General features: G+C 30.5%; 2 protein-coding genes across 8 annotated transcripts in view; one reads left to right on the top strand and one right to left on the bottom strand.

The window, feature by feature from the left end:
- The window catches only part of LOC119631676 (casein kinase II subunit beta), a 21,808-nt gene extending 5,213 nt beyond the window's left edge, over positions 1 to 16,595 (top strand). For 6 of the 7 annotated variants that reach the window (XM_038024104.1, XM_038024128.1, XM_038024112.1 and 3 more), the window contains one exon: positions 16,502 to 16,595. In XM_038024104.1, the coding sequence (XP_037880032.1) occupies positions 16,502 to 16,579 (78 nt within the window). In that variant the 3' untranslated portion in view covers positions 16,580 to 16,595. Of the gene's footprint in view, positions 1 to 10,550; positions 10,635 to 16,501 lie in introns of those variants that run through there. The other variant, XM_038024145.1, reaches the window with a different exon arrangement.
- Positions 16,596 to 19,780: 3,185 nt separating this feature from the next.
- LOC119632036 (endoplasmic reticulum chaperone BiP) overlaps positions 19,781 to 21,267 on the bottom strand; it is a 5,204-nt gene continuing 3,717 nt past the window's right edge. The window contains exon 4 of the mRNA XM_038024716.1: positions 19,781 to 21,267. This exon is cut by the window's right edge and continues 46 nt beyond it. Coding sequence (XP_037880644.1) covers positions 19,882 to 21,267 — 1,386 coding nt within the window. The 3' untranslated portion in view covers positions 19,781 to 19,881.

Raw genomic sequence — 21,267 nt, 5'->3', positions numbered from 1 at the left:
ATGTATGTATGTATGTATGTATGTATGTATGTATGTATGTATGTATGTGAATTTATGTATGTATGAGCGTGTGTATGTGTAAATTCTGTATGTTAGCGCGCGTGTGTATTTGTTTGTTTATTTACTTGCTTGTTTGAGAGCCTGTGGCTTTGTTTACTATATATGTGCACATGTATATATATATATATATATATATATATATATATATATATATATATACATATATAAATGTGAATTGTGTTAAACCTCCATCTCATATATATATTTGTATATGTATATCAGTAAAACAACCTTGAACATCGTACACATAATGTATAGTAAGTTAATAAATTTTATTTAAAAAAACAAAAAAAATAAACAAAAATTTCTTATATACTTTAACCAATATTATACATTGAATAAGAGCAGAAATCGATTCATTGTACGTACATTGTAACAACAAAACGTGCACAACAACAGGATCTGTTTAAACGACTGATCCGCAAATGCGAATGTTTTAAATGAGAAAATCGTATTACTACATGCTTAATTCAAAATAAGATCAGTTCGATTCTATCCATTTCAATAATATATATTTATTTTAGGATGAGGTCAAGTAGTTATTTTACGGTCACAGCCGGCCATTGTTAAAATGTTGACCCGTTTCAGGTTAGCAAGTGCACAAGCCATCACAAAATTTAAAAAATTCAAATGAATTATAATGGAAGTCGTCACTCGCTTACGCAAAGATAACGACCTTATTATCCACTTTTCAATATAACGTGAAATGGTTTTTTTTTTTTTTTTTTGTGTTTTCTCTCTTTTATATCATAAAACATGAAACTGCTGCTGTTTAAAATGCTTTCTCGATTAGATAACGTGATATTTAAATAGAATTTATTAGTTTTTGATAAGCGAGCTGCTGCTGTATAATATCAAATTTTATCTATCATAGATTTCGGAATGCAGGCGAATTAAAAATCTATCTATATACATATATATATATATATATATATATATATACAGTCTATATACAGTTGTTTACCGTTCAGGTTCAATTTCTCGATTACAATAACGTGCTGGCTGGGGGGCTTTTAAAGCAACGGTACTGCTTCGTCAGAATAAATCGAGAGTTTTGATAACAAGAAATTTTTATTCAAAAAATTCTCATAATTGGGTCTCAATTGTTGTCTTTTTTTATATTTAAAATATATTGCGATTAAATGAATATTTTTGGAAATCGATTTCACTTCATTGTCAAATATATATATTATGTTTAATGTTTAAGAACAACATTCATGAAATATTCATTTCTTCATTTGAGAATTGTCGCTGGTTCTTCCGAGAAGAAATACTAATGCATATTATTTCTGTTATTGGTTATCGTATCGGGTTTACATGTTTTTCTTAAATCATAAATTCATTTATGAACAACTTTTTTGAATACAACTTATCACTGGCATAGAAATTCTTGTACTATTGTTGCCTTCGAGCTGTACGAGCTGTAAATGTAAGTTTTTGAAACAAAGCAAGTCTTATGAGTCGAACAATGGAAAGTCTAAAGTCAATTTCAAAGCGATTTGTTACTACCTACTTGTGTTTTATTAAACACAAATTGTATCCACCTTTCCGTTCTTTCTTTCTTTCTTTATTGATTGTCATGAAATTGTTTTTCGCAACTCATTTGAAATGCAACATAATTTTATCAATAATTGTCACGTTTTGAGAATTTTTTTTTTTTTTTTTTTTCTTTTTTTATCGAAGAGAGTCCGATAACCGATCGTCATAGTTCATTTTTTTCTTCTCGAAGAAAGAAAAGAGTATAAAAAATATTTGAATTAAGTATATTTTCCTCTTCGCACTTAAGAATTTTTATCTTAAAGCGATTGCTGATCTTATTCTTATGATATGATATTGTTGATATGTTGAAGTTAAGTCGCGATAGCTTTGGCTGGTTAAGGGAACTGATATAATTATTTTCAACTTGAGATACATATTGAGCATAGGTAGTGTAGTCGCGCAATACAATGTATTTGAGAATTTAATAATTATTAAGGCAATATGAACCAATGCGATGACCTTGACTTATTCTGATTAACAAATTATATCACAAAATCAAATAACAGACGGGGAAAAGTATTTAAAATGAAACTTTAAAGATGAGATTAATGGGAAGGCAGGAAGGAGAGCACTTGGATATCGCATAGGAACTTTGTTTATACTTTAATCCATATTTTTTCAAATGAATAAAATCTTTTAGTAAAATAATTATATATTTGAAAAATTATTTTAATCAATTCAATAATAAATGTATAAATAAAAGTGAAATCCTTAGATATTTATAATTGTAAAATGTTATCTGCCGCCATTCATTCATAACTTTTTTTTGTTTTTTATACTTTTATTAATTCAGTTAATGCAATTGCAATTTAATCAATAAAACTTCAATAATAGTTTTATCAAGGTTTTTTTTTTAAATTTTAATATATATATAGAATTTTTCTTTTACTAATAACATATAACAATTTGATCTTTTCTTTAAATAGTACAAATATACGGTTAATGGGGAAGTGATTTAAAATGTTATCTTTAAGTTAGAGAAGTAGTAGATCAGAGTTGATCGAAAGTGTTTTTTTTTTTTTTTTTTTTTTTTTTTTTTTTTTTTAAAGTCGAGTTTCTTCGGGGCAGAGGGAAGAGGAAAGAGGAAAGAGGAAAGGTTATGCAAAAAAGGTCTATGATGCAATTGTTTCTTCTCCATTTCGATTCTATTATCGATTCGTAAATAAACTTAAAGTAGTTCGTATCTCAATCAAAATTTCCTCATATTCACAGTTCACAGTGTGAGCAATTCCCTAAACATATATCGATCAAGTTACTGATCGATCATTCATCTTCATTATTGCGGTTGCAACGTTTCACGATCGACAAGAAATCGCTTCTCTTCAACATAAAATCTGCTTCGCCGTCTGTCGATGTTAAGTAAGGGGGTCTTTGCTCGCGATCAATCGGAATTTTTCTAACATTTGACAATAAATCTTTTAACGATCGAACATACACTTATTCGAGATTTTCTAAACTTATGTTAACAATTGACTGAATATATTTTCACGATCGATTGGAATCCTTTTCATGTCAGGTCTCTTCAAAATACACTTAAGGGACCTGTTCAAATACCAGTTGCTTCAAGATCGATCTCAATAAAATCGTCTTCAAGAAAGATTTGGATTGATACAAAAATCTTTTCTTTGTTAATGAAGAACAATCAAAGAAGAAGAAGAAGAATCAAGAAAGAATTGATCAGAAGAATCCTTTCTCAATAAATGAAAAATTTTTCCTGTGCACTGTGTTCAACATAATGAAAGTTAAAATCTCATATCGATTTTATGCGGTAAATATATATGCGAGAAAATTAAAATGCATGCAGAGTAGAGTTCAGATTCTTTATATTCATTGCTAATATAATCGTTTTTCCCAGACCTACTTCTTGTGATTTTTCTTTAAAAATCTTCTTAAGAATGGGGAGTGAAAAAAAAAAAGTGAGAAGAAAAGTTAAATAAGTTTACATTTGAAATTAAATGGAATTGAATTTATTTTTCCGAATCCACGTAAGAACAGTATAAGGCTGTGTTTTTAAATACTTAAACTTGTTGTTTGGTGATTTATTGTTGTGTGTTTCTGCTCATAATAAGAAAAATTCTGTTACTGAAGATCGTTTAGGGCGACGTTATGTTAATAGAGCATATATATATATATATAAGCACTATATATATAACGCACCACAATATTTTTATTACACACATGAACATGAACAATGACGCTTTCTTGTGTGATGAAAAATGATTAATAAAATATGACGCGTAGCAAGAGAGGGAGAAAAAAAAAGAAAGAAATAGAGTGAGAGAGAGAGAGACAGGGAGAGAGAGGGTTTCTTACCCTTGGGGGGTAAATTTTTTGCATAGATTTGTAAAACTTCAATTTGAAAATATTCATCAAAAATATTATATACATACATATTAAGTTATGTATGTGTATATCGATATATATATATATATATATATATTTTTTTTTTTTTATTTTACTTTTTCTTATTTTATTTATATAATTTGTATGCTGATGAAAATGCCCACAAATTGTCCCTCTATTCGTGTATAGTCTGCTCTTAAATATTATTTAAATAGAATTTCTTGTCACATATTGCTTTTCTTAGAGAAACTTTGGTTTTTTTTTTTTTTTTTTTTTAAATCATATCATTTGTCACCACTATCTTTATAGAGTAAATTAATTTAAAAAATTTTTAATTTTTTATCCATTCTTTTAGAACGAACAATAAATAAACTAATTATAAAAAAAAAAAAAAAAATTAAAATAATAATTGTAATTGCTATCTCATATATTATTAAATTAATTTAAAAGAACCATATACTTAGTAATTAAATATAAACAAAAACAAAAAAAAATCCGAATGTTTATTAATTTAAATATAAACACAAAAATCGATCGTAATGTGCTAAATGAAATGAAATGAAAAAAAAAAAAAATGAATTAATGAAATATAAAGGAAAATTAAAAATTTCATGTAAAAGAATTCACATGAAACATTATTAAATTTTTATATAATTTCATAAGCTACTGAAACTGAATAAGTAAAACATTTTTATTCTTACAATAATCATATATAAAACTCATTTTATTCTTATTTCTCTTCTTCTTCTTCATAATTTTTTTTATATATTTTTTTTTTCAATTAATATACTAATCACTTGCGTGTGTAAAGTTTCTGTAAAAGCAAACAAATTGCTTCAAATATAGGCGTCATAGGCGAAAAGTTAGGCTGCGTTCGTTCATTACATTACAAAATACATCAAAGCATCTTGATATGCATGTGATTGGTTTAAAATTGAAATGCTCATTAGTGCATAATTATCCAACAGTTCTGGAATAATTCATACAATAGCAGGAGCTTGTTAAAGCTTGTTAAGCTTATCGTGATTCGAAGTACAGAGTTATTTTTGTTAAGGTCTCCGGATACGCCTCTCATCGTTATTTGGGTATTAAGGACACGTAGCCACAGTAGTCTTGTTACTCAACACCAAAGCTTATATATTCTTAATCAAGCATATCTGTCCTATGACAAATAATCTCCATTAAAATCGGCCAAATTGTTGAAAGGCGAGCATATATAAATAATTCACATATATATATGATACGGGAGAGCCTATATAGCGCTCGTATACAGATTAAAACAATCAATAATGCCCATCCAATATGTTATAAGAAAAACTGTTGAAAGTACAAAGATCGGTTACACTACAATATAATTTTCCCGATTGTTCAGATACAAAGACGCTTCAATGTTTTCTGATCAATCATTTCTGACATTCTATATGAGGTCGTTTTAAAACGCAATTATGAATCGAAACGTTTAATTAACCCAACTAACCTAACTAATCTTTTTCATTCATTTATTTTATCTATATACTCATCATGGCCTAAATTGTATGCATACATATTCGATACAATAAAATATTAATCTTATAATTATGGAGAATTTGGTCTCAGATTTCATCTCATTGAACTCAAGAGACTCTGCAACTCTATATATATTCTTGATGAGCAATTACAGCATTCTCTTGGAATAGCTTGGCAGCTTGGCTTTTACTTATTGATTATTTTTATAGCTTACACCACTTGTGGTAACATGCAGAAGCGCTTAAGATAGACTCATATTTTATTATACCGATCGATTCAGAATTATCATCTGAATTGATCTAACCTTGCCTGTCCGTCTGTCCATGTAAATTTGTATTCAAGCTACAGGTCGCGAATCTTGATGAAATTTGTTACAGAATGAACGCTATTGAAAATGGTTCGGATCGGTTCATTCGACATCTCGCCATATGAAGCCCTACCGTTATATGGAAAAATATTGCAATTTTCAAAATTTGTCGGCAAATGTGGCTAAATAGTAGTATTTCGGCATTCTAAATTGGTATAAAAACTTTGGACCGACCAGGGCAATTTTTAAACGCCCTCTCATATAACGGAAACGGCTATAATTTTCAATATCTCATAATAGTAATTTAACATAACACAATTAACTGCATTAACTTTGGATCATCTTACGCCTATTTTTGGTGCCTGCTCTATATAAGGATTAAACTTGTACTACATTAGATTGTGTTTTTGACCCTGCTTTCCCATAATTACATGAAAAATATGCTTTTGTATAAAAACAAGATATAACTTTTGTGTTCTATAATAAAAATAAGAATTGTGTTAGACAATGTGGTGCAGTTTATTTAAAGGTCGGCCTTACCCGACTATAATTTGCTTATTTGTTTTAAAGTATGCACATTTTAAGTACAACGGTTAAATCATTTGAAATATTTTCAAAATTGAGAAAGGGATTCGCTTTTGTTTTGGTTTGGTTTGGCTGGCTCTTGATTATATTCTTTACAAAGTTCCGTTAACCGACATTATTACTATCCGCCATAGATTATAATTCATTGCAAATGTGTCGACATTTAATAAGTATTTTTATGAGATTTGCGTTTGTGCGCTTATGCTTACATAGCTTGTCATTATTTAGCAGTGTTATCCTCAGCTCAGAAAAAAAAAAACAATCTATAGCAAATGTTTCGATTTATGCCGATCAATTTTTTTTTTTATATCGTATTAAAGCCTTTTAATCAATTTGCTGTGTTCGTAGAATCGTGATCGTGATCGTGCTCATTACTTTTATTGCTTTTATAAAACAATCAAAAGTAGAATTCTATGAGTGGAATCGTCATTTGCTTTCCCTTATGTTCTTCATGTAAGTGTTGTTCATTTGGTTTTTTTTTTGTCTTGTCTTTTATTTATTATAATTTTTTGTTTCAAATTTTTTATATATTAAAAAACAATTTTATCTAAATTTTATTTTATTAATTTTTTGTTTTTATTATTTTTTTTATTTTATTTATTAATTAATATTTTTTTATTCTATTTATTATTTATTTTTTTTTATTTTAAATTATTATTTTATTTATTTAGCAATTTTTTTATTTTATTTATTTTTATATTTTTATTATAAAAAATAAATTATTTTTGTTTTTTTTTTTTATCTATATATAACTGTTTGACAAATAAAAATAATAATTTTGTTGTCTTTACTTTTTTATGCACACTCATATATAATTACATTCATCCATCCACACATCCCTACACACATCCACATCCAATTCCACGCTGTCATGCCTGAATTGTCGGCATATATCGATGTTTGCTTTTGCAGGAAGGGTCAGAAATTTTAGATGAAATTCTCAACCGTTACAAAGATCATATCTGAGCAGAAAAAAAAAAGAAATATTTATTTATTTATTTTTTTTATATCTTTAACCGAGTATATTTTACATTTTATAAATAATTGAAAGTATTCTATAGAAAATTTGAGAAATTCTTGTTTATTTTTTTAATAGAAAACTTAATTGGAAATTTTTAACTTATTTTGTGATCATTGAATTTGTATTGTTAGCTAGCTCTAACTGTCGTTATGTGAAATGGTTGAAGAAGAAGTGAAATTAATTAAGAAAGAAAAAGAATAATGAAAATTAATTTTATTTAATTTATTGTTTTTTTTTTCTTTGATTTTTTGCATACTATAAATGGATAAGTGCGGCTATACTTATTCGAAAATGATGAGGATAATGCAGGGATACAATAAACATTGGCGTCTTCTTTAATAAACGCTAGAAATTGCTTCTTCTATACTTTATAAAGAAAGTCTTTTTTTTTTTTTTTTTTTTTTTTTTTTTTAATTAATAAAATATATTTCGAGTTTCGAGTTTCGAGTCAGCGCATAAAGTCGTAACAAAAATCAGGCATATCAGTGCTACTTACAAAGCCTCTATGAAATAATTGCTTGATCGATCAATTATCTCTCTAACTCGGGAATGTGGACTTGCATCGATTAGTGGTAATGAGTTGAGAAGTATTTTGAGCACCGAAATTCTAAGAACTACCATCCGAGGTGGAGTTTCCTTTTACGTCAGGCATTGACAGCTTCTTCCATCAACGGGCTAATATTAATTTTCATATCGCGACGGGGGACCAAGACAAGAACCAGCTATCATTAAAAACGTGGCATTCTCCATCAAGTTTCTCTCGTTTCAAAATCGCTCAGTGTATGACTTAATCAGCACACATTTCACATTTGATAGCCACACAGTTGAGTCGGTAGGGCACGCAGATATAATTCATTTGCAGCATTGCTATCTGCGAGCAAATTATGAATTTGTAGAAATTTTAAAGGTATCACGGGGCGACGGTTGCCCATGGGCCCGGTTCCACTTAGTTTTTTTACGCCATTTTTACGATATCCTTTTTTTCATACACTTGGAAATATCAATTAATTGATTCTAGACCGACAAGTCATGACTTTAATATGCGGCCAAAAGAAATAAAGAAAAGAATTCTCTTTCGTTTGCGAAGAATTTATGCTTAGAACGTGTATGAGAAAAGAATATAAATGCGTTCTGATCATGAGCTAAAAAAGTCATTAAATATATATATAAAAAAAAAACAAGTATTTCGAAAAATTCGGAAAAGTCGATATATATATATATATCAAATTTTGGTACATATATTTAAAGAAATTATGGTGGGGATTGAGGACGATTGACTAAATGACACGTTTTCAATAACCCAGCAGTGAAACAATTATATCTGCCATCCCGAGGTGAATCTTTGATCCAATCACTAATTGAAGTCAATCAGCCAACACTAACGAGTATTAGTAATCATGCTAACACTTTTTATAGGCTGCGAGTTATAGATTTTGATCACGCCCATTTTTTCATTGACTGATTCAAATTTGTACCATTTATCACTTCAATTATACCTTTGTACTGTTTCTTAAAATAATATCTGCTAGGAATTTGTAGGTTATATAAATTTTTGGTTATTGTAAGCGCGATCATAGACGGATCAAACTACATCTGTATACACGTGAGGTTTTAATGTCTTTTTTAAAAATATTTCTGAGATCGATCGCGAGCAAACGACAGTCAAAAAGACTGAAGGTTTACATTTCAAAAAACTTGAATCAATTGGCGAAGGGGAAAAATACGACGATCAATAAGTCCCGGGACCAACGTAGAAATAATATTTTTATCCATCATCACGGACTACGGTCAAGAGCAATGCAAATAACCTAACGCTTTTCCAGTATTTCAATACTGTTTTCATATATAGAAAGATCAGCAGCAGCAGCAGCAGCAGCAGCAGCAGCAAGTTCAATTTATATACATTTTTCCAATTATATTATCGACCTGTGATACTTTTACGAATATTTATTTACAGAAAACGACAAAAAATAAAGAATTTGTAAAAAAAAAAGATTATCGCTTAAAACTATCCTAAAACGAGAAGCGACTATGAAAAGGAAAGAGGAGACTTGGAGTACCGTATAAGGTTATGTTTAGTTAATTCGTGTCGTCACTGAAAATTGAAATTCGCCTTAACAATTCAAAATTGCGCATTCAAATTTCTTTATGTTAGCGGTCATCGATCTGTTATTTGCTTCTTTTTTTTTTTTTCTTTATAAATATACGCTATAATCGTAAATTTTGCTAAATTCTTTATAGGACCAAACAGCTGTTAGAGTCATTTCTAATATAATTATGATCTTGTGAAATGTAAGTATTTCTGAGATAAATTTCTATCCAAGATATATGAAACTGAATAGAGGAGGAGAGAGTTAAATGTTTTGTAAAAGAATCAGAAGGAAGTTTTTATTTACTTAAGGTTGCAATATAGTTACCGCATTGGCTTACGATATCCATTCAATCGGGATTTCCTCTACAGTGAGTACAAGATGAACTTTGCTGCTTTATGTTACAATTGAATGTAACTGAAATGTCGCCGGTTGAAATTTAATTAGGACAACAGTAATAAGTTAAAGCGTAAAGTAAGAGGAGAATGGAAAGGAGCTTTGTTGTTTTTGGTCATTTTTATTTACATTTGCTGACTCCCTCCTCTCGCAATCGGAATCGATCCCTTCTACAAAGACTATTGAGCAAAAAAACAAAAACAAAAAAAAGGCGACTTTAATGGCGTGATGAGATGGTAGGGGAGCAGGGCACAGGGTTAAGGGTTATACATAATTTAACATGCACTCAAACAACTTGTATGTATTAGTTCGTTCACTTTAAGTTGATTTATATGTAAGTTTCCGTTTCTTCCGTTTTAGTTCCGTTCATTGTTATGTTTGAATGTTTATTTAAATTTTCTTTTAAAATAATTTTAAGCTTTGAATAATTTTTAAATTTATATTTTTTTCTTTTCCCTTCACTCATTTTTACTCATTTTATTTATACTAAACAAAAATATATATATATATATATATGTATATATATATATATATATATATGAATATATTTTCATTTGGCTCTTTTGCGTTACTACGGTTTGCACTCATTTTATAACAATTGAACACGTACATAAACACATACACTTACGCTTCACATAATCATATTGAATCCTATCGGTGCAATATCTGGCTTGGCATGCTATGCTCTCTTGCTTATCTCCAGGAATATCTGCAGCTTTGTAGAGAAATTCTCGCTCGTCCCGATCCCGATGCAGAGGAAAATAATGAATAAAAAATAAAAAAAATAAAAAAAAAATTTTTAATCAATTTTTCTTTTCTTTACTTTTTTTTTGTTTTTTTTTGTTTTTTTTTTGATGTTGTTTTGCATATTTTATTGTATACAAATAATTGCAAATATTTTGTAAAAATTGTTAATTTTTTCTTTTTAATGCAAATAATTTAAAGCAATTTTTAATGTAATTAATTTATTTATTTTTTATTTTTATTTTTTATTTATTTATTTTTTTTTTGTGTTTATTCTTTTTAAAGGCTAATCATCATATCGCATCTCATTCATATTTGAATCATTTATATTATTTCGCTCGCATTACTTCACGTTAGTATAACTTAAGTACACACATGCAATCATAAATTTGCGTATTTGAAATTTTTAGTGAGATATCACATCATATGAGTATGAAAATACGCATCTCTCCGTTCATGCACAAATGCTGGGTTGTCATGCCTATCAATGCTTATCGACACTTAACTTAGTAACCTTATCAAGTCAAGTGGGACAGAAATCTGCCCTATTTGCATGCAGATGAAGTCTAAAAACTCATTATCGGGTATTGTCCCTTTGTCATAACCTAATGCAAACTCTCTTCTCTTCGTTAAGATACATACACACATAGACCTTTTGGGAGCCTTTCTTCTCCATCATTGTTGCTATTAAGCTAAGTACTCTGAGAACGAACATCTACATTTACGTATTAACGTGAAAGATAAAAACCATAATTTATTCGATTCGAAATAATTATCAGGCGAAATGTGGTGATTAAAAAATATATATATCGTTTCGTAATAGATTTTGGGTAAACATAATAAATAATATAAAGTAGGCTTTAGGCGCTGTTCTATGCGCCGCCTTGTAGATCAGTAGTTAGTAATGAAAGTCAATTTTTTTGAAAAATGAAATCAAGGAAGGGGGGAAGCGGATTTTATTTGTCTGGTCAATGTTAAATAAAAATCGTGTAAAAAGAGAGAACATTAAAATTGAATTCTTGAAATCGTGAATTTTTCATATTATCGATCAATGTCGATTTGAAATGAATTATCATCGTATCATGGGCAACAATACATTATTTTTTATGACTCTATCTTTGGGAGTAGGTAAAGTTTCGAGTTGCGTCAAAATGGATGAGTTGCCCATTGCTACCTATAATATACAACACTTTTAACTAAATATTTTCTATAACAAAGAGATAAAATTAATTAATTAATTTGATTGATTGTTGTTGAAAATTTGTCGAGATTTCTATCAAAACTTATCCTTACTTCGCTTTACATTCGTAAGATGACTAAGTCTGTTCACAAGTAGAATCGTAATTTGTAAAATTATATCTTGCGCAGGAGGCCTTTGGATAGACCCATCTTTTATTATACCGATCGAATCAGAATCATTATCTGAATTGATCTAAACTTCTGTCTGTCTGTCGGTCCATGTATATTTGTGTTCAAGCTACAGGTCACAATATCTGATATATTGTCGTGTTTTTATCCAAGGACGAACGCTATTGAAAATAGTTCGGATTGGTCCAATTTTTCGACCACTTCCCATGTAACGCCCTATTCTGAAAAATTGTTGTTATCATATCGAAAAAAATTGCATTTTTTCAAATTTGTCGGCATAAGTGGCTAAGTGGGAGTAGAGTTTCGGCATTCTAAATTGGGGCAATTTTTGAATCTCCTCTGATATAAGGGAAACGATTATAATTTTCACTAATTCATGATGAAAATTATATCAGAATAGTAATTGAACATAAAAAAAAATTAATTGTTTTAATTGTTGGATCATCTCGGCCCATTTTTTCACTTCTATCCTAATAAGGATTTTCACGAAAATTGATCCTGCGTGCAGCAGAGAAGTCTAAGTTTTAATATGTGGCGATGAAAATCGATCCACAATAGCAATTTCGTACAAAAATGCGAATTGTGTTAGGCAATTTAGTGTAGGGAATTTAATGGTCGTCCTTGCCCGACTATAAATATTCTTATTTGATTTCTTTTAAGTTATTCGCGTTATTTTCGCGTGTTTGAGTCACGTGCTATGGTGATTGCACTAAGAGAACTGATTAATGTCTTGCCACCTATCAGGATATGGATTGATCGTAACTCGCATTACGCTTAGCCCGTAAACTGACCGACACAAGAACATTAAAAACCTAGAGCGTAGTCCGTGTTAAGCCGACACTTAACATGGAAATTTCTTGACTCTAACCCACAAATTGATATTTTTTTAAAAGTTGTCACTAAACGTTTCACTTGACCAATCCAGCATAAGTAAGGCTGATATTCTTAAGACTTGAGTTTAAATAGCCCGTTCTTTCCAATAATGTTGATTTATCCTTTATCACGTGGATTTTTGGTGAGTGAAGTGATATTAAACTTGGATTAGAGTAAATTACAATTAACGAGATCATAAGTCTGGCCTTATTTGGTTTGTCAATACACACAAAGATATTCTTATTTTTCATTTAGGCGTCAATTGATTTAGTTTTTTACCCAAATTGACTCTCGTTTCTTAATTTGATTCTATATGTGCTTTGTGCTCTCCAGTATGGCGACCATTACTATCGCCATCTATTGTCATTTTTTCACTACAAAATTACTCTTCGAAAGTAATGAGACTTTCTATATATTCAGACTTCATGATCACCAGTTTTATTAAAATCGCTGTACGCATAACGAAACCAAACTAACCAAGTATTTCCTAATTTCTGATGCGCCACACGCTTCTCTAGCCACATAAGTCGTTTTTCTCTCACATACTGTGGATAGTAGAGTAATGTCATGGATTGTGAATGAAATGAGTGAGTCAGGGCAAATCATAGAAAGAATAAAATTTTTCATAGTTAGCTACTTATTATTATTCGTTTTATCGACCAGGTGGTGGTTAGGCTTTCCAATATTTTTTTCTCACTCTCCTCTTCATACATTTCAGCATCAGGACTTATTAATGTTATTATTAATATTATTATTATTATTTTTTGCCAGAGAAATAATTTCTAAGATTAAAGTCATTTTATAGCACAAGCATGCATCATCTACGGCTATCGCCTTTTATTGAAAACTCTACCATACTTGAGACTTAAATCCCATGACCATGGAACTTGTTAGTCGAAATCGTTTAGCTGCTCGGCCATTACGATTTAAAAAACATACATATAAAGAAAATATAATTAAGAAAATTACAATTAAATATAACTGATGCCTCGAACCTCGAACCAATGCCGTGAGCCTATAAAAGCCGACACATTGTTCTCTTACTTTAGTTTTATTCGACTTGGGCTCTGGATAAGCGCACTAAAAATTCAATAAATTATTTGATAATCCTCTGATGTGATATTCTAATAAAATGGGACCGGGATCAGTTATTGTTTCGTTTTCTTCTTCTACCCAGAAAAGTAAAGTTACAAAAATTCGCTTTTGTTAGACAACAAATGTACGGAAATCCGAATTTCTTATTATGTTTCCTAATGAAAATTAAACTACGTCTTCAATTTTATTTCGATTTTTTCGATGGAGAAATATTTCAAATTTCAAATTTATTCACGTCGAGCGTGTATTTCGCTTCTTAAATGTGGCATCAAAGAAATATATCGGACGCCGTCAATTACCGTAGTAAAAAATGCACTTTAACGTTACGTGGAATTGTTCGATTTTATCTAATCGGTGGCAAATCGATTTCCTGGCCAGCATACGGAGTAACTTGTGAAGACTCCTAAAAATGCAGATTAATCAGTTACCAGCTATTTTGCAATCTATGTTACTAGGAATGCATTGCGACTGTATGCGTTTCTGGCTGTCGTCTGAAAAAGAAATGTTGCTATGAAATGAACCTAATACTCATCAACAATGACGCCGAAAAACAAAAAAAAAAAAAGAAAAGATTCCAAAGGATCCGCAAATTTAATGCGAATGCTTCAATGCTCCTCCGATGCCTGAATTATTTCAATTTGTACGCAATGCAGTTAAGGATGATTGTGCCAAATGCTGTAAATATTGATGCGCGGAGAGTTGAATCGTTCTGAACGATTCTTATAAGGTGTCTTTGGCTCATAAGGAACTTTTCCGTCTATTACGATCCTAATATCAATGCTCGTTATGATAAGATTTATAAAACATTATTTTTATGGCGATCGCTATGCGAATTTCCAGAAATGCAGCCGAAGAAAATGCTCACTGGTTTCTTGAAATAAATTCAACTACACTATTCTGTAGCGGAGCATGGGGGTGGGTGGTCCACATAATATCATCCTAGAATTGTTCATATAACGACTTTTCAGGATAATACGTTATATGAGAAGTGGCTCCCAAAAGCTGATCTGATCTAAAGCATTTTCAATGTTTTTCGCCCCTTGGGCCGAAGCTCGTTAGTGTCGTCGAATATCACTTAAATATCTAAAAATTGACAATTGGTAGGTTAAACGCAGGAAATGAAAATAGACGGACGAGCGGACGGACGGACGGACCAGCTTCGATTGATATAAAAGTGTTATTCTGAATCAACCGACATAATAATACGAGATTTGCCGCAAAAGTACTTCTGGATATTATATATAGCACTTGTAACACAAGCAATATATATAGCACTTGAAACACAAGCTTGTAACACAAGTGCTATAGGGTATAATGAATTATTGAAATGTTGATGAGAAGGCGTAATTGAAAATATTTTAGATTAGCCTATAAATATACCACAAAAAGAAAAAAAATTCTCGCGTATCTTTAAAAGCAACATTCCTGATTCAAAAAAAAAAAAATAAAAAATAAATAAATAAATAAATAAAAAAAAAATAAACTTAAAAAAAGAAGGAAAAAAGAAAAGCAACGCATAACTTATCTACTTATCATCACCTATATCCACATTCAATTTTCAATTGCTTGATTTAATTTTTTTCATAAAAATAATTCTCTTTGTATTTGCAAAAAAAAAAAAAGAATAAAACTCACAACCTTTCCACAATATCCGATACTACAATTTCCCGAAAATCATTATCATATTTAGCTAACAAAAATAATTTCTGTTAAATAAAAACCGCCATACGCATAAAAAGTCGGTACTTAAATGCATACATATATAGATTCATATAATATATATATAATAGATGTCGTGTTTAAAAATGATTTTATTTTAATTTCAGAATAAATTTATTAAATAATTATACTTAAGATTATATTTCGTTTTTTTTTTTCTTTCCTTTTTTCCTCTCGTTTGTTTTTCTTTTACAATTTTCTTTTTTCTACCGTTTTTTCTTCTTCCGTTTCATTCCATGTGTTGACGCGCGATTGAATGTTACAAAAAAAAAAAAAAAAAATGAATTGAAAAACCAACACAACGACTATGACTCGTATGCGTGTGTGTGTGTGTTTGTGTGCGTGCCTGTGTGCCTGTAATGTGTTTTTCCGTCCCTACTGTTTCTTACTAACTCCCTTCTCTTACTCACTCACTCAATCTTTAAATCTCTCTGTGAAACTACAACAACAACAACAACTGCTACTATTACTACTACTTCTACTACTACTACTACTTCTACTACTACTATTACTACTACTACTACCACTACTACTACTACTACTACTGCTGATCCCGGCAACGATGTGCGTGTTCGTTTCAATTTTAATGCTGGTATTTATGCAAATTATTATTTTCGTTAAATTAATTGTTGGATTTTTTTTTTTTTTGATTCTGTGTATTTTTTTTATCTACAACAACTACTACAACAAACTGTATGTTTTGATGTGTTATATTCGGATTTAAAAAAAAAAAAAAAAATTTTCTTTTACTTTTTTTGAAAAACAATGTTTTGTTCCATTTTCTTGCGTTTGGTGCTGATCGTTTCCTTCCTCGTCTTCTGCTTTACGCGCTACTGTCTGCTTTGAATTGTGAAGCGTGGTGGCGTTGGCGGCGGTGATCAAAACAAGGATGATGAGGCTGAAAATGTCGATACAATTCCAAATCGCGTTTAAAAAATAAATAAACAAAACAAAAGAAAAAAAAGAAGCATTAGTCAACCATGAGATCAAACCAGATTTTTTTTTTTTGTTTCTCTTAAATTTTCTTTTCTGTTTTCATCCTTATGTAAAACATTATTGTTAACATTACATTTATATATATATATATATATATATATAAATATATATATATACGTGTGTGTGTGTATATATGGATGTATACATATAAGACTTGATTTGGTTTTGTACGAAGGAAGGAATCACTTTTATTATATGTATCGATTTATTTTATTTTACTTTTACTATTATAGCGAATAAAGGATAGAGAGCTGTATCGATTTTTTCGATATCGACACTCGTCGTAATGAGAGTGATTGTTCTATCTATATTTGATATATTGATTGACTATTGATATATTGATAATATCCTCGTTGGTGTTTATGATGTTTACAATGCATACACATACATACAAACATCCATTGAACATTGAAAATATTACAAAAAAAAAAAAAAACAAACGAAAAGAAAATACAAAATAACAAACAAAAAAAAAAACAAACAAAACAAAAAAAAATTTATATAGAATTGTTCACAATCTCGTTTAGATTTAGTTATGGATAAAAAAAAAAAAGAAAAGGAAGAGTGCTTGCGCGTTCACAACAAACAATACACTTAACATGCATACATACATATATACATAAATACATACATTTATCGTAAATACATGTGTAGGTATCGTTTAATACTTAATTTAGTCGAATCAGTCAGTCAATCGTCCATCCGATTTTCGAATACATACGTGCGTCAGCCAGTTATTATCTGTTGTAGCGTAATTTTGTAACTTTATAATAATAAAAGTAAATCTTAAAACAATAATTATAATAATAGAGTTAATAAATAAATTTATAAATGAAACCATACAATGTCTTTTACTCGCTTGAAGAAAATGAAATTTACCGCACTTGGCAAGTGCAACTAGAAAGATTTATATATACGTGTATATATATATAAATATTTTTTTGCACACAATATATATAAAATTATTTATATTTATATATATTTATTATATTTATATATATATATACATATATATATATATATATATATATATATATATATATATATATTGTGTGCATAATGTATCCGGAACAGTTAAATAATCAAAAAAAAAAAAAAAAAAAAAATACAAGGAAATATTCACCAAAATTTATTTTGTCTCCTTCGATTCGTTGTAGGTCCGTTAGACCCATTATCACCACTTGCAGCGATAACTTACTAAGCATTTTATTGCGTTCTTCATTTATTCGTGCATTATTATAATATAAATTAAGTTGGACAGTTCCCTTCTGAAGCCCTCGACTAACAAATTACAGTGGGATGGTAGGTAGATATCTACCATTGTATTGTTAGAGTAGACCAAGGCTATTAACTTGTTATTAACTTTCAAAACGTAATTGTGCGGAAAAAGACACAATTCATAAATTTCATCACAAAACATTTCAAATAAGAAAAGAAAAGAATTAAGTGTAAAATAGCCATGATCCTCGTTTGTGGGACTCCATGTGACATATGGTAAGTTGAAGTCGCCCAAGACTAATAAAAAATCACAAGATTTGAGACGAGATAATACAAGCTTAATCAAGCGTACATGCTCTATGTAAATATAAACGTCGGACGTGGACAGTTATATAAAGATGGCGATGGTCATTAGTTTCAACCATAATACAGATAAGCTCCACGCCAAACGACTCGAAGAATGTAACAAAAATATTTTGATATAATTCGATTCGGCGTTTTTTGCCCCAAGGGCGATTTCCAATATAATCGCTTCTTTTAAAAACTCAGGATATGAGTAACTGAATAAGGCTAAGTCGTGTAGGATATTTAATGTTGGGTCTTAGCCGATTATAGTGTTTTTACTTATTGTTTTTCTTTCTTTTCCCGTTATTCGAGATAAGAGCGGACTTGTTTTGCGTAAACCGTCCCCAAAAGACGAGGACGGCGTAACTTCAGACGTAATGCGTCGGCGATTGGAATGATCAGGCCTTGAAAGCATGTTAGATATATGAATATGTAGCGCACTTTGATGAACGGTGACGCTTATCGATTGTGGATCGATCACTTGGTGATTTTGTTAACCGCGACCAAAACGGAAATCTTTGTATGGACTTTTCTAAGTGTCGAAACGAACTCGTGTCTCCGTAGGTTTCCTACATCTATGTATTATAGGCAGTACACAGTTGCTCTTCCAACAGGTTTTACTACAACGTTCCGGATTGACGATTCGCCTATTTTCTCTCCTAGGTTTTCCAATGGCCAACAAGAGGATAGGGTAACAATTCATTTCATTTACTATTCCGTCCCGAGCCCAGTTGATACAGGGTAGTCCGCACACTTTCATAATCGGATGACTACAAAAAACAAGTTTTTTTTTTTTTCATAATAAAAGGTCAGAAGTTAATATAACGCACTTTCGATCGGTCATCAGAAAGTGAAAGCTTCCTCCAAACACATAGAAGACCTTCTGCAATTCTGCAAAGTTTCAAATCTTACATTAAACCGGCGTTAGAGTTGTAAAAGTAAACCTTATACACTTTTACGATGGACAGACAACATATTGAAAGATGATGAATGATGAATTTCACCTTTTTTTTTTTACTTTTTATTCTGAATCTCGGAGAAATAAAAAACGCATATTCCTCTTAAGGATTTTTTTTATTATTTATTTAAATTACTATCTTTTAAGAGAATTATTTTTAAGTAATTTTATATATATATATACCTATACATACTTACATACACATATATATATATACATATATAAGTATATATACATATATATATATATACATATATTTTTAAATAATTTAAAAAAAACTCTTCGTAAAAATCGAAGAATTTTTCTTGTAATGCATTTTTAGTTTATTATATAAAAAAAAAAAAAAAAAAAAAAAAAATTTTATAAAAATTTGAATAAATTATTAATTGGAATCAAAAATTTCATGACGGAAGAGAGAGAAAAAAACAGAAAAAAACTGAATAAATTAAAAAGGAAGCTGTAAAAAAAGTTATCTTCTCCCTATGCTTTCATAATCAGAGCTAAAATCCAAATCAATTAACAATTATATCTGGCATACAAATTTACTCATAATATTTCTCATTTTTTGAGGCGGATTCAGTTTTGCGCATGGGTATGTGTATGTGTGTGTATGTATGTTTGTGTGTTTATGTGTACCTATATATATATATATGCATATATATATATATATATAAATCAGTCTGTTAGAAACTAAAGGAAAACTTGAACTCCTTCTACTTTACAGTTCGTCCTTTAGATCATCACTTTCTTCACCGCCGTCGGTTGGTGGTACGCCTCCTGCGCCTTGATACAATTTGGCTATGATTGGTTGTACAATTGTTTCTAATTCTTTCTTTTGCTTTTTAAATTCCTCAGGATCGGCATCGCTGTTTTGATCTAACCATTTAATGGTTTCCTCAATAGCTGCTTCCATTTTCGTTTTGTCGTCTTCACTCAATTTTGCGCCTAGTTTGTCCTTATCGCCGATTTGATTTTTTAAACTGTAAGCATAAGATTCGAGTTCGTTGCGTGATTCAACTTTTTCCTTGAGTTTCTTATCTTCATCAGCGAATTTTTCGGCGTCATGAATCATACGCTCAATGTCTTCAGGCGTTAAGCGATTCTGATCATTTGTAATAACAATCTTTTCTTTATTACCCGTTCCTTTGTCTTCGGCGCTCACTTGTAGAATGCCATTGGCGTCGATTTCAAAGCTTACCTCAATCTGAGGTATACCACGTGGCGCGGGTGGAATGCCAGTTAAATCGAATTTACCCAATAGATGATTGTCTTTTGTCATTGGACGTTCGCCTTCGTATACTTGAATGGTAACAGTGTGCTGATTATCAGAGGCAGTGGAGAAAATTTGTGATTTTTTGGTGGGAATAACAGTGTTACGCGGAATCAACTTAGTCATTACACCTCCCACAGTCTCAATACCCAAAGTCAACGGGTTAACATCGAGCAAAACAATAGCATCGGTGTCTTGTTCGCCGGATAGGACGCCGGCTTGTACAGCCGCTCCATAGGCTACAGCCTCATCGGGATTTATACCGCGTGAGGGTTCCTTACCGCCAAAGAATTCTTTTACCAATTGTTGTACTTTAGGTATACGGGTCGAGCCGCCAACTAAGACAATTTCGTGCACGTCCTTTTTATTCATATCGGCATCTTCTAAAACTTTTTGCACCGGCTTTAAAGTCGAACGGAACAAATCCATATTCAATTCCTCAAATTTAGCACGAGTCAATGTTTCGGAGAAATCTTCACCTTCAAAGAACGATTCAATTTCCAAGCGTACTTGGTGAGCGCTAGATAATGCTCGCTTGGCCTTCTCAACTTCACGACGTAGTTTTTGTACAGCACGATTATCTTTGCGAATATCTTTGCCTTTCTTTTTCTTGTAAAGTTTAATGAAATGATCCATGACACGCTGATCAAAATCTTCACCACCCAAATGAGTATCGCCGTTGGTTGCCACTACTTCAAATACGCCATTATCGATAGTTAGCAAGGAAACATCAAATGTGCCACCGCCCAAATCGAATACTAATACATTCTTTTCACCTTCTTTCTTATCCAAACCATAAGCAATAGCAGCGGCAGTTGGCTCATTAATGATGCG

This window comes from Glossina fuscipes, unplaced genomic scaffold, assembly GCF_014805625.2.
Source record: "Glossina fuscipes isolate IAEA_lab_2018 unplaced genomic scaffold, Yale_Gfus_2 0, whole genome shotgun sequence".
NCBI classification, from domain to species: domain Eukaryota; kingdom Metazoa; phylum Arthropoda; class Insecta; order Diptera; family Glossinidae; genus Glossina; species Glossina fuscipes.
This window is presented reverse-complemented; position numbering and strand designations above follow the sequence as displayed.